This window comes from Sinocyclocheilus rhinocerous, unplaced genomic scaffold, assembly GCF_001515625.1.
Source record: "Sinocyclocheilus rhinocerous isolate Xijiao unplaced genomic scaffold, SAMN03320098_v1.1 scaffold711, whole genome shotgun sequence".
Taxonomy (NCBI): domain Eukaryota; kingdom Metazoa; phylum Chordata; class Actinopteri; order Cypriniformes; family Cyprinidae; genus Sinocyclocheilus; species Sinocyclocheilus rhinocerous.
In genome coordinates, this window is record NW_015641018.1 from 54318 (window position 1) to 67493 (window position 13176).

Sequence of the window (13176 nt, forward strand, 5' to 3'; positions counted from 1 at the left end):
TATACGGGACAGTTGGTATACGGACATCACTAAAAACAATGACAACGTAGTTCACAGTGCAGTGAGGCAGATGGTGATTCAATTATCGCTGCGCTCTGTTGGTTTTAGTTCAGTGAATGATTCACCAGACTGTTTCAAACCAGTAAGTCGTCTTTTCAAACTACTAATTTCACGAACTGGCTCATTTTGTGCTGTAATTTTGTTTATTAAAATGTGTTTTTTTTTACTGGATTATGAAGAATTCCAGACTATTTTCATGACTTTTATTTTGAAAATGACATTGTGCGTCAGGTGGATTGCAGATTTGCCTTGTCATAAGGTTGCACGTTTCATTTCGAATGTTTATGACAATATGGCGGAAGGAGAGGAGCCGTAAGTGAAATTTTATACAAAACTGCACATAAATCCCTCGTAACAGTGCTTTAGTTCAATCAACAGGACGCAAGAACGTTAACTTGCGGATAGCAGAGCATGAATGAACCTTCTTTTACTCTCTCTTTTTAGGGAGAAGAAAAGAAGGAGAATAGAGGAGCTGAATGAGAAGTTAGTGAAATGAAAGATAAGAATTTAGATGTGGCAGCCAGCAGGTTTGCTTTGGGAGGTGTTGATTCTTATAATGAGCTTCATCCGTACTGCAGATATTGTTCAGACATTATTTTAAACAGCTCTCCGCATATAGGCCCACTGTACATAAAATACAATGTAATCTATCTGAAAGCTCGGTGAAAGCTTGCGAAACCTCCAAACTGCTGTTTGCACACATGCCTTAATGTTATTTCATAACATTTAATATAAAACACTTTTATAAATTATGAAATTTACCTAAATTCAGTTCCATTCAAGCCATACCTTAATTATTATTGTACATAAAAAAAAAATTTTTGTATATTATGTTATATGTGACCCTGGACCACAAAACCAGTCATAATCATTAATTAATCATTAATACATAATCTGAAAGCTGAATAAATAAGCTTTCCATTGATGTACAGTGGGTACGGAAAGTATTCAGACCCCCTTAAATTTTTCACTCTTTGTTATATTGCAGCCATTTAGTCTAAATTAAGTCCATGCCAATGCATATTACTAATCAAAAATTAAGTTTTGCTATATACAGGTGCATCTCAATAAATTAGAATGTTGTGGAAAAGTTCATTTATTTCAGTAATTCAACTCAAATTGTGAAACTCATGTATTAAATAAATTCAGTGCACACAGACTGAATTAGTTTAAGTCTTTGGTTCTTTTAATTGTGATGATTTTGGCTCACATTTAACAAAAACCCACCAATTCACAACAAATTAGAATACTTCATAAGAAAAATACCAATAAAAAAAACATTTTTAGTGAATAGTTGGCCTTCTGGAAAGTATGTTCATTTACTGTACATGTACTCAATACATGGTAGGGGCTCCTTTTGCTTTAATTACCGCCTCAATTCGGCGTGGCATGGAGGGGATCAGTTTGTGGCACTGCTGAGGTGGTATGGAAGCCCAGGTTTCTTTGACAGTGGCCTTCAGTTTTCCACGACATTCTAATTTATTGAGATGCACCTGTATATTGTAGGAAATTTACAAAATAACTTCTTGGAACATGATCTTTACTTAATATCCTCATGATTTTTGGCATAAAAGGAAAAATCAATCATTTTGACCCATACAATGTATTGTTGGCTATTGCTACAAATATACCCGTGCGACTTATGACTGGTTTTGTGGTCCAGGGTCACATGTGTGAATGTGTTTTGTAATTACTAAATAAACTGAGTAGTGAGTGTGCTGTATTTCTAAATATCTGTATTTCTCCACAGTATGGTTGTGGATGGAGGGAGTGGGGATCACACAGACTGGCAGGGAAGATGGGACCATGTCAAAAAGTTCTTAGAGAGAGTTGGACCCTTCACTCATCCGGATTTTGAACCCAGCACTGAGGTATGACATACATCTCAATGCACTCTGTTATACTAAATATAATAATATAATTCAATGTAATATATATTCCACACCCCATTTAAAAATGTTTACGTTAATCTATGGCTATGTTTAGGGAGATAATCAGTCAATCACAAAGTTCAGCTTTGGAGGCATTTTATCAGAACAATTCATTTTATTTTTTCAATTCACTTTGCTTTGTGTCGATTACTTAATGGCTGGTAAAAAAAAATAACGAGACAGGCTGCTAATTTATTTATTGTGCATTTATTGTGCTCTACTTCTTACCAAATTAAATAAATAAATAAAAATAAATAAATAAAAGTTGTACAACAAGAGCATTTTTCTTATAAATATCCATGCCTGATAGGACAGAGTGTTTTGACTGAGGTTATCATGGAGTTATTACATTATTGTAACAGATAAAGATTCATGCTAAAAATGATTATGTGCATAGGGTAATTTTTCTTCTGTTTACCTCTTTTTTTTTTTTTTTTTAAGCTATATGCAGAATATTTGATTCAGGTTCTGTTCTGTCACTGTCATAAAGCAGTTTCTCAATCAGGGTGCCTTAAGATGACAAGATGAATGACAAATCAAGCATTAAAATACAACAAAACATCTAAATGAGATATTTCTCACTTTAATTTATCCCCTCAACAACAGGATGTATGAAGAAGCCTAATTTTAAAAAGTGTGATTTACAGACCTGGAAAAAGAATGTAAATAAAATTATAAAAAAAGGAGAGAGAATATATATATATATATACTGTATATATTCAGAATCAGAGTTCAAACGGCTGATAAAAACATCACAATAATCCACCATTGTCATACAGGACTATAGTTTTTGAGCTATTTTAGCTTCATGAGATCAGTCGGTTTGTTGTAAAACCTGAATGTTACTCTACTCTCTTCTCTTTTCATAAACTGTGCACATATTCTTCTAGTCTCTCCAGTTTTTACTGGACACATGCAAAATTCTGGTTATTGGAGCTGGTGGACTTGGTTGTGAGCTGCTCAAAGATCTGGTACAGTTTTTGTTGTGCTGTATTTTTTTTAGACATATTCTTGTTTGTTCAATGCTTAATGACAGCTGCAATACTCTATACCTTGAAATTACAAAGAGGCTAATTGCTGTGTTTTGTCCTATCATGCTCATACATGGTGCGATTTTATCACGCAGGCCTTGTCAGGTTTTCGGCACATTCATGTGGTGGACATGGACACCATTGATGTTTCTAACCTCAACAGACAGTTCCTCTTCAGGTTAGTCTTAGTCAGCTGATAGCTGTCTTTTTGAGCCTTTTCTTGTTCTTTTTTATTAATGTAAACTGATCGCTGTTGTATCTACAGACCAAAGGATGTGGGCCGACCAAAGGCAGAGGTTGCAGCAGACTTTGTAAATGGCAGGGTCCCAGGCTGCAATGTTGTCCCGTATCCTTCAAAGTGTATTAAATGTAGCCTGGGTGTTCAAATTCTAAAACATTCCTTTAATCGTTCCCTCAGGACATTTTCATTTTTGGGCAAGTTGAAATGCTGCTATATGTTTCTATTTGATACAGTACCGTTCAAAAGTTTGGGGTCAGTAAGATTTCCACAAAAATATTAAGTAGCACAACTGTTTTCAACATTTATCATAATAAGAAATGTTTCTTGAGCACAAAAATTAGCATATTAGAATGATTTCTTAAGGATCATGTGACGCTGAAGTCTTGAGTAATGGCAGCTGAAAACCAGCTCTGCCATCAAAGGAATCAATCACATTTAATATAGGTAAATGTAAAACAGTTCTTTTAAACTGGAATAATATTCCAAAATATTACTGTTTTTACTATATTTTGCTAAGAGGAGTGTATAAGTTATATTTATGTGTGTCAAAATATTTGTATTTACCTTAATAAACAATGCAGACATTTTAAGAAAATCCAGGACTTGGATGAGACATTTTACAGGCGTAAATACCCTATAAACCCTATAATCAATATTATATGTGACAGTTTTGTCCTGCATTGTGAGACTGTTGTTTTATATATATTATGACACTTTTTGGGGGCAGTTTTTGCTTGGAAATATGAGTAATGTAACTTTAAAAAAATTTTTTTTATTATTATTATTATTATTTTTGTTGTTACTGTCTAGAATTTCACATAGTAGTCTGTGGCCTGGACTCTGTTGTTGCCAGAAGATGGATGAACGGGATGCTGGTATGTGTTTATTGTCCTGAACATCTAACAATCTGTCCGTATAAATGCATAGACCTAAAGTCCTCTCTGTGTCATTTAAATAAAGTGTTTCTATTCTGTGAAAAGTGCTTATATTATAGTTTATGCATTTTGTTTTATATATTCACATAGCTATATATTTTATAGCTAATATATATTCACATAGCTAGAAATATGAGGTAATGTGCTTGTTAATGTTTACTAATGTAGTTATTAAACATTACCTAATGATTACCAGATCATTATTTAATGTAAATTGAAATGCTTACAAATGCCATTAAACTTTCAATTCATATGATCATGCATTTCTTGAAACTTTTCTGTTTGAATATATATTAACTAACGATTTGTTAAACATTTATATAATGTTTCTTAATGATTTATTAATGAAAGCTATTATAAAGTATTTCCTTGTTTTGTCTTTCTCAGTTATCTCTGCTGATTTATGAAGATGGTGCCCTAGATCCCAGTTCCATTATTCCATTAATAGATGGAGGCACAGAGGGCTTCAAGGGCAATGCCCGAGTCATTCTTCCAGGCATGACAGCTTGCATCGATTGCACCCTCGAGCTCTACCCTCCACAGGTGCACACTGGGATTTTGTGTTAAGTTGAATTTCAAAAGCCTTTTGTCATACTCATTTTTGTCCCCTACACAGATAAACTTCCCGATGTGCACTATAGCCTCTATGCCACGGTTACCAGAACATTGCGTTGAATACGTCCGCATGCTGCTTTGGCCCAAAGAAAAACCTTTTGGAGGTACTTGCATTGACAGGATTTGCATAGAGTCTCAAACAACCATTGGATATTTGGTCATGTTGCTGCTAGGTAGTCTGCTATTATTTCACATTTGAATGTGTTTTCCTCAGACGGTGTAGCCCTAGATGGAGATGACCCAACGCACATCCAGTGGGTGTACCAGAAATCTCTGGAAAGAGCAGCAGAGTTCAGCATCACTGGGGTGACTTACAGACTCACCCAGGGTGAGTGAGAAGGGCCTGTCAGTGGAACTTTATTAGCAATTTTGTAAAATCCTCTCATTTGTAAACAGTTTTGATGGAGACAATGTCCAGAGATACTCTAATGTACAAAATTACAATACTTTTATTTAGCAAGGATACATTAAAATCTATCATGGTTTTCACACACATATCATGCAGTCCAACTGTTTTCAACATTGATAATCATAAGAAATGTTTCTTGAGAAGCAAATAAGCAGGAGAATGATTTCTGAAGGATTCTGTGACAATAAAGACTGGAGTGATGGCTGCTGAAAATTCATCATCAGGGCTGTATTACACTTTAAAATATATAAAAATAGAAAAAAGTTATTTTAAATTGTAGTAGTATATCACACTATTACAGTTTTTACTGTATTTTGAGCAAATAAATGCAGCCGTGGTGAGACTTTTTTTCAAAAACATAAAAAAAACCTTACCCTAAACTGTAGTGTATAAACCTTGAAACAGAAAATTTTAGGTCCTAGGTTCACTGATTGGGAACCCGAACCATATTGAGAGACCTGCATGTCAGGAACTTCTAGGTGCTTCATTCCGGGGGTCTTTTGACTCTGGACAGTTAGCAACCACCCAGAACAATGTGATACAACAAAATAAAAACACTCCAATGCCCTGGCAACCACCCACAATGCACTAGCATCATGGTGCATAAATTTGCATAGGCAAGCACTGTTGTAATTCTTTAGAGAAAATGTCAAAATCAAGTTTATACTTATAATGGTACACATTGCAGTTTGTAAGTTATCGTTCAGAAGCTCCTATTGTTGATGTTCTACCTCACTTGTGTTTCAGGGGTCGTGAAGAGAATAATTCCTGCTGTGGCTTCTACAAATGCTGTTATTGCTGGTATGCTGACATTGCAAGTGTTCTCTGGTTTAATGGTGCTTGATTTTCTTTTGATATTTTTCAATAAATTGAGCTGCAACTGGAAATAGAGCTTCTTCCTTTCTTTCACATTTCAGCTGCTTGCGCCACCGAGGTTTTTAAAATTGCCACGAGGTAAGGTATAACGACTTATTTTCCAGGAGAGAGCATTGAATTCATTGTTCATTCACATGTCTGATTTATTCTTTTACTTCTGCTGAACAGCGCCTATGTTCCCTTGAACAACTACCTGGTGTTCAATGATGTGGATGGGCTGTACACGTACACCTTTGAGGCTGAGAGAAAGGTTAATGATTTGAACTTGATTTAAAGGACATAACTAAAAGATGACATTAATGCTAAATGTCTCTGTGTAGGAGAATTGTTCTGCCTGCAGTCAGGTGCCACAGGACCTACAGTTCCCACCTTCAGCTAAACTACAGGAGATTCTGGACTACATGACTGAGAATGCCTCTCTGTGAGTCACAGTGTTCATTCATGTTCATCTATGGTTTTCTTTTATCATATTTGTTTTGTTTTATTTATGTATTTAATTTACCATAAATGTTACCATAAAAAAACAAACATCAACAAGATATATACATCTTGGGGAAGTCGTGGCCTAATGGTTAGAGAGTCGGACTCGTAACCCAAAGGCTGCGGGTTTGAGTCTCGTACCGGCAGGGATTGTAGGTGGGGGGAGTGAATGTACAGCGCTCTCTCCCACCTTCAATACCACGACTGAGGTGCCCTTGGGCAAGGCACTGAACCCCACAGTGTGTGTTCACTGTGTGTGTGTGTGTGTTCACTGCTGTGTGTGTGCACTTTGGATGGGTTAAATGCAGACCACATGTCACGTCACTTTCACTTTCACATGCATACCCATACACACATACTGTATAGTCATATACATATATTCTTAGAATATTTACCATATAAAATAGTTTAAGAAAATGAAGTAAAGGCAACTACAGAGAAAATTTGTTACAATTTTAGAGTAGAAGCACGTTGATTATCTACAGGTGCATCTCAATAAATTAGAATGTCGTGGAAAAGTTCATTTATTTCAGTAATTCAACTCAAATTGTGAAACTCGTGTATTAAATAAATTCAATGCACACAGACTGAAGTAGTTTAAGTCTTTGGTTCTTTTAATTGTGATGATTTTGGCTCACATTTAACAAAAACCCACCAATTCATCTCAACAAATTAGAATACTTCATAAGACCAATAAAAAAAACATTTTTAGTGAATTGTTGGCCTTCTGGAAAGTATGTTCATTTACTGTACATGTACTCAATACTTGGTAGGGGCTCCTTTTGCTTTAATTACTGCCTCAATTCGGCGTGGCACGGAGGTGATCAGTTTGTGGCACTGCTGAGGTGGTATGGAAGCCCAGGTTTCTTTGACAGTGGCCTTCAGCTCATCTGCATTTTTTGGTCTCTTGTTTCTCATCTTCCTCTTGACAATACCCCATAGATACTCTTGACAATACCCCATAGATTCTCTATGGGGTGCAGGTCTGTTGAGTTTGCTGGCCAGTCAAGCACACCAACACCATTGTCATTTAACCAACTTTTGGTGCTTTTGGCAGTGTGGGCAGGTGCCAAATCCTGCTGGAAAATGAAATCAGCATCTTCAAAAAGCTGGTCAGCAGAAGGAAGCATGAAGTGCTCCAAAATTTCTTGGTAAACGGGTGCAGTGACGTTGGTTTTCAAAAAACACAATGGACCAACACCAGCAGATGACATTGCACCCCAAACCATCACAGACTGTGGAAACTTAACACTGAACTTCAAGCAACTTGGGCTATGAGCTTATCCACCCTTCCTCCAGACTCTAGGACCTTGGTTTCCAAATGAAATACAAAACTTGCTCTCATCTGAAAAGAGGACTTTGGACCACTGGGCAACAGTCCAGTTCTTCTTCTCCTTAGCCCAGGTAAGACGCCTCTGACGTTGTCTGTGGTTCAGGAGTGGCTTAACAAGAGGAATACGACAACTGTAGCCAAATTCCTTGACACATCTGTGTGTGGTGGCTCTTGATGCCTTGACCCCAGCCTCAGTCCATTCCTTGTGAAGTTCACTCAAATTCTTGAATCGATTTTGCTTGACAATCCTCATAAGACTGCGGTTCTCTCGGTTGGTTGTGCATCTTTTTCTTCCACACTTTTTCCTTCCACTCAACTTTCTGTTAACATGCTTGGATACAGCACTCTGTGAACAGCCAGCTTCTTTGGCAATGAATGTTTGTGGCTTACCCTCCTTGTGAAGGGTGTCAATGATTGTCTTCTGGACAACTGTCAGATCAGCAGTCTTCCCCATGATTGTATAGCCTAGTGAACCAAACTGAGAGACCATTTTGAAGACTCAGGAAACCTTTGCAGGTGTTTTGAGTTGATTAGCTAATTGGCATGTCACCATATTCTAATTTGTTGAGACAGTGAATTGGTGGGTTTTTGTTAAATATGAGCCAAAATCATCACAATTAAAAGAACCAAAGACTTAAACTACTTCAGTCTGTGTGCATTGAATTTATTTAATGCACGAGTTTCACAATTTGAGTTGAATTACTGAAATAAATGAACTTTTCCACGACATGGCTTACAAATAAAGAGTCAAGATTACAAATACATACCAACTTATATTCTTTACCTATTCAGATTCTTGAAATGTATTCCTAACAAACTAAAATGATACATACATTTAATACTGTTTATTATCATCCTAAATTATGACTATATTAATTAAATGGTTAGATGCACTTGCCATTAAATGATCATTTTACTGTATTAGACGAACACATATCAACGAAATGCCAATACCAAAATGAATGCATAATATCTTCTCCTGTTCTAAACAAAGCCTACTGAAAGAATCTGATTCATCATTTTATAATATTCCTTTTAGTTAAAAAAATATTGAACGTGACAATGTTAAATATGATGAAATGCAAAAAATGTGTTGTCCTCATGTGTTAACTGATATCTTTTCTGAAGCTGTTTCCTCCTGTTTGTAATAACACTGAATCCTTTGTCTACTAGCCAAATGAAGTCTCCTGCCATCACGACAACTTTGGATGGAAAAAACAAAACTCTGTATTTACAGGTTAGAACATTTCTAACATGTACCAGACTTGTCATATTTAGTTCACTTAGATCAGGATTTTCTGAACATGCATTTTATGCTTTAGCGGTTTATTTTTAATACGTTTGAATCAGTTTGGTTTTATTTTCAGACCGTAGCATCTATTGAAGAGAGAACGCGACCAAATCTAAACAAAACGCTGAAAGGTGATTGAAAGTCTATTGTGATATCATGTAGTATATGTAACTATGTAATAAGTATATTTCGAAAATATATTGATGTTGTTTAATGTCTTAAATGCTTGCTTGTGCTTGCAGAGCTTGGACTAGTCGATGGACAGGAACTGGCAGTGGCTGATGTCACCACTCCTCAGACGGTGCTCTTCAAGCTCAACTTCATCTCATAGGACAAATGCTTCATTCTTATAGACAGTTACAAGTGGTTATTGCAGTCATCATCAAAATGAAGCAGCCTTGGAAATGTAGTTTATAAACTCAACATATCAGCAGAGACATCACATGCACATGCTCGGCTGGAATCGCTGCAGTTTGTATTTAGATTTTATGGTCAACTCTGTCCATCAAAGACACTTACAGGAGACATTTGTTTTGTTGTCTTGCACTGCTATAGTCGTAGGAGTCATTTCGGTGGATTTCTTTTTTTTATGCAAACTGTTTATCTATTTATTTTGTTGTTGTGCATTCACAGTATCTTGTTCAATGTCTTGTAGAAAAAAAGATTCATGTTTTGAATTCAATTTTGAAACCGTATTTTAGACAAGTATTGAAGTCCTAGTCCAGTAATGCTTTCCTATAATTTTACTTTTACTCAATTTGTGAATAAATATATTTGATTAAATATTTAAAGAGACTGAAGGTATTAAACTATTATAAATTCTCTAGAATTAAAATTGACTTTTTGTAAGCAAACACAGAATGTTGCATTATCAATGTAATGTTAAGAAAGAGGTATACTGTACTGTTTTATTTGTTTCATGTGGCATTGTTATGTAATACAGGTTTGTAGAAATACAATGGAGACACTTATTGGCAAGGTCAGACTGGTCTTAGTGACTACGTTTTTTCAGCCACAGCACCACATACTACAATTTATCAAACTGGGTATGTTGTTTGACAAGCTACAAACTGGAATTAATTAATTAAGCTACAGTAAAATTATTTGTTTGATAAAGTTGATTGCTATATTTAGTGTCCTATTACATTTTTTAAATGATCGTACAACAGTGCAATAACTTCAGTTCATATTTAAGTAAAATATCAATTTAGATTCATATTAATTTCAGTAAAATATCTTATTAATGCAAGAATTTCGATTCATATTCACTTAATTTTAGTAAACCATTTTTAAATTTATTGATTTAAAATGTTTATTTGTTAAACGTTTTTAGCAAAATCCCACATTTGTGCATTGGATCGTGAGACCGCATGGTGTCCCCCTTTCAAAAGAAATAAACACCTGTTCAAGTCCTACCAGAGTCTGACACAGAAGTCGTGCTTACATGCACTTACAAAAAAAATGTGCGTTTGAGTTTACTTTTATTCGGTCAACTCATATTTTAGTAAAATGACGATGTTCTAGAGGTTTCAACTGAAAGTGACACTTTAATCGTTTACTTTTTAAAATAAAAATAAACACAATTCACAGATATCAGTATTATATAACTTTATATGGGTTATAGTGTAATATATAAAAAAAAATAATAAATTGTACTGTAGACATTGGTGACGTGGCCCTGACGTCACGTGCATGATAGGTTGGTGCGGCTTTGTTGATGCTACGTGGATGGGAAGTAGTTCTCGCGCTGCCAGAGGAAACCTAAACAAACAGTGCGTAGAAGTCCAATGTAGAAGCCGAGTAACGCGAAGACAAATAAAATGTCGCCCAGTACGTCGTTTATTTATTTATATCATCGAATTTCATTTTAGCGTTGGATTATGTCAACTGCCAGCAAATTGTCAGTCGTTTTGCGAGCAGAATTAGCCGCCAAGCTAATGTGGACAGCGGCCTAACATACAAACACAACCCACTTGCTTCGGCTCTTAGTGTGAACCTATATAAACCTGCTCTTATTTGGGATGCTTTTGATATTGTTGTGTTTTATGTAGACGTTCACTGAGCTGTCACGCAACCAGCTGGAAGTCAAGCAATATGAGTTGGTTCAACGCGTCACATCTGTCGAGTTTTGCTAAACAAGCGCTGACAACTGCTCAGAAATCCATCGACAGAGTTCTGGACATCAAAGAAGAGGACCAGTGGGGTGACACGACCGAACAGACCTTTACTGGTAAGTTTAGTTATAAATGGTTTAACTTGACGTGGAAAGAAGACAGACATGTTACTGACAGTGCAGGGTTACATCATCAGTGACAATTACTGGGCTTCAGCATAACATTAGTGATATAATGATGCATTTGTCCCCAAATGTACACACACACATACATATTTTTAGTTGACTACATACATTTAGTTGACTACATACGTTTAGTTGGCTCACATCACTTTGAAATCACAGAATCACAGACCAAAGCAAACATGAAGCTTCTTCAAAGAAAGTCTTTCTTTTGCAAACCTCTTTTGCAATGTACAAACTATCAAATATTATCCTTAACGTTATATTGTAATCATTACAGCCGCAATCTGTAATCATTGCTTAACATGACAATTATGTCTGCATAACTAAATACATGACTAACCATATAATTTGTATTTATCTTATAGTTATATATTACTGCCATATGATCATTAATTACAGAATATTTCCTTATAGCAAAGTGAAGCTACTTTGAAACAGTATGTGCTGTGAAAAGCGCTATACAAATAAGCTTGAATTTAATTTCCAAGATGAAACCAGATGCCTCAAAAAGCCACTAAAGAATACAAAAGAGTTTGTCATTTTGATGTATTGTGTTTCTGAATGTTGGATTTGTTTTCTTCTTTTAGCTTATGTTTATAAAATAGATATGTTTGATTCAGTAGCTTTATGCTTGATTTATTTCGTTATTATTGAACTGAATTGAATCAACACTGAGCTGAATAATGACACGGTTGCCTTCTGTAGAGCTGCTTTATAGCTGACAGTGAATGTTTCATAAGGGGTGCATTCTGCAACATGAACAGTGTTAGTTTCCTGTTTAGTACTATGAATGTGCTTTGACACAATCTTTATTGTATAAAGTGTAGGGCTGCACGATAAATCGCATGCGATATTTAACGCGCATCTTGTCAGTAAAGCCATTCTGTAATCAGCGGTAAATCTCCATCACCTGCCGGCTTTCACATGGAGCAGCATTAACTACACAGAGCCGTTGTTCACCGACAAGCTGCGCAAAATATGATTGTGGTTTTGCGCAGCTTGTCAGTGAACAACGGCTCTTTACCGCTGATTAAAGAACCGGCTTTACTAACAAGATGTGCGTTAAATATCGCATGCGATTTATCGTGCAGCCCTACTGTTAGCCTATCCCAAACCATTACACTGAACTTTTAATGTTTTCAGAAATGAATAAAGAAATTTCAAGCCTCTTTGCAGTGTTTTAAATGTTGTTCTTTTGTGTTGTTTTATTTTAGATTTTATTTCATTATATTTTTTATTCTTATTCCATTCAATATTTCTTTTTTTTGTTGTTGCTATTTTACATAATATTTTTGTTATTTTATGTTGTTTTATTTGTTATTTTATATTTTAATTCATTTTATACTTTATATTTATTTTTTTTAATTTCATTTTGTTTTATTTGATTTCATTTCACTTTGTATTTAATATATTTGATTTGATTTGATTTGATCAGGGATATGACCTAGGCCAGACTCATGCCACAGCTCTAATTATTTCAGGTTTTACTACACTTGTGCGGGCCATTTGTTCTCTACAAAGATAGCAAATCCTGCCCACCACACACAGAGAGCTATAAAAGAAGTAACTCCCCCTACTTCAACAGCAGACATTGCTGAAAGATCAGCTGAGGAATAACTAGTGATGCAGTTGGCACAAACCTTGAAGAATAACCTCTGCCCCTTGAGATCTGACC

At 35.6% G+C, this 13176-nt stretch overlaps 2 protein-coding genes across 7 annotated transcripts in view; both read left to right on the forward strand.

Annotated features, from left to right (window-relative positions):
- The window catches only part of LOC107753775 (NEDD8-activating enzyme E1 catalytic subunit-like), a 12699-nt gene extending 2514 nt beyond the window's left edge, over window positions 1-10185 (forward strand). The window contains exons 1-19 of one of the 6 annotated variants that reach the window (XM_016569997.1): window positions 46-142; window positions 292-372; window positions 505-543; window positions 1811-1931; window positions 2882-2962; window positions 3118-3200; window positions 3288-3368; window positions 3845-3888; window positions 4074-4138; window positions 4586-4741; window positions 4815-4917; window positions 5028-5141; window positions 5970-6023; window positions 6140-6176; window positions 6267-6348; window positions 6419-6519; window positions 9085-9148; window positions 9279-9333; window positions 9445-10185. In XM_016569997.1, the coding sequence (XP_016425483.1) occupies window positions 117-142; window positions 292-372; window positions 505-543; window positions 1811-1931; window positions 2882-2962; window positions 3118-3200; window positions 3288-3368; window positions 3845-3888; window positions 4074-4138; window positions 4586-4741; window positions 4815-4917; window positions 5028-5141; window positions 5970-6023; window positions 6140-6176; window positions 6267-6348; window positions 6419-6519; window positions 9085-9148; window positions 9279-9333; window positions 9445-9533 (1476 nt within the window). In that variant the 5' untranslated portion in view covers window positions 46-116 and the 3' untranslated portion in view covers window positions 9534-10185. Of the gene's footprint in view, window positions 1-45; window positions 143-247; window positions 373-504; window positions 544-1810; window positions 1932-2881; window positions 2963-3117; window positions 3201-3287; window positions 3369-3844; window positions 3889-4073; window positions 4139-4585; window positions 4742-4814; window positions 4918-5027; window positions 5142-5969; window positions 6024-6139; window positions 6177-6266; window positions 6349-6418; window positions 6520-9084; window positions 9149-9278; window positions 9334-9444 lie in introns of those variants that run through there. The other 5 variants (XM_016569995.1, XM_016569999.1, XM_016569998.1 and 2 more) reach the window with 5 other exon arrangements.
- Window positions 10186-10923: 738 nt separating this feature from the next.
- The window catches only part of LOC107753777 (TATA element modulatory factor-like), an 11411-nt gene continuing 9158 nt past the window's right edge, over window positions 10924-13176 (forward strand). The window contains exons 1-2 of the mRNA XM_016570002.1: window positions 10924-10974; window positions 11254-11432. Coding sequence (XP_016425488.1) covers window positions 10931-10974; window positions 11254-11432 — 223 coding nt within the window. The 5' untranslated portion in view covers window positions 10924-10930. The remainder of the gene's footprint in view (window positions 10975-11253; window positions 11433-13176) is intronic.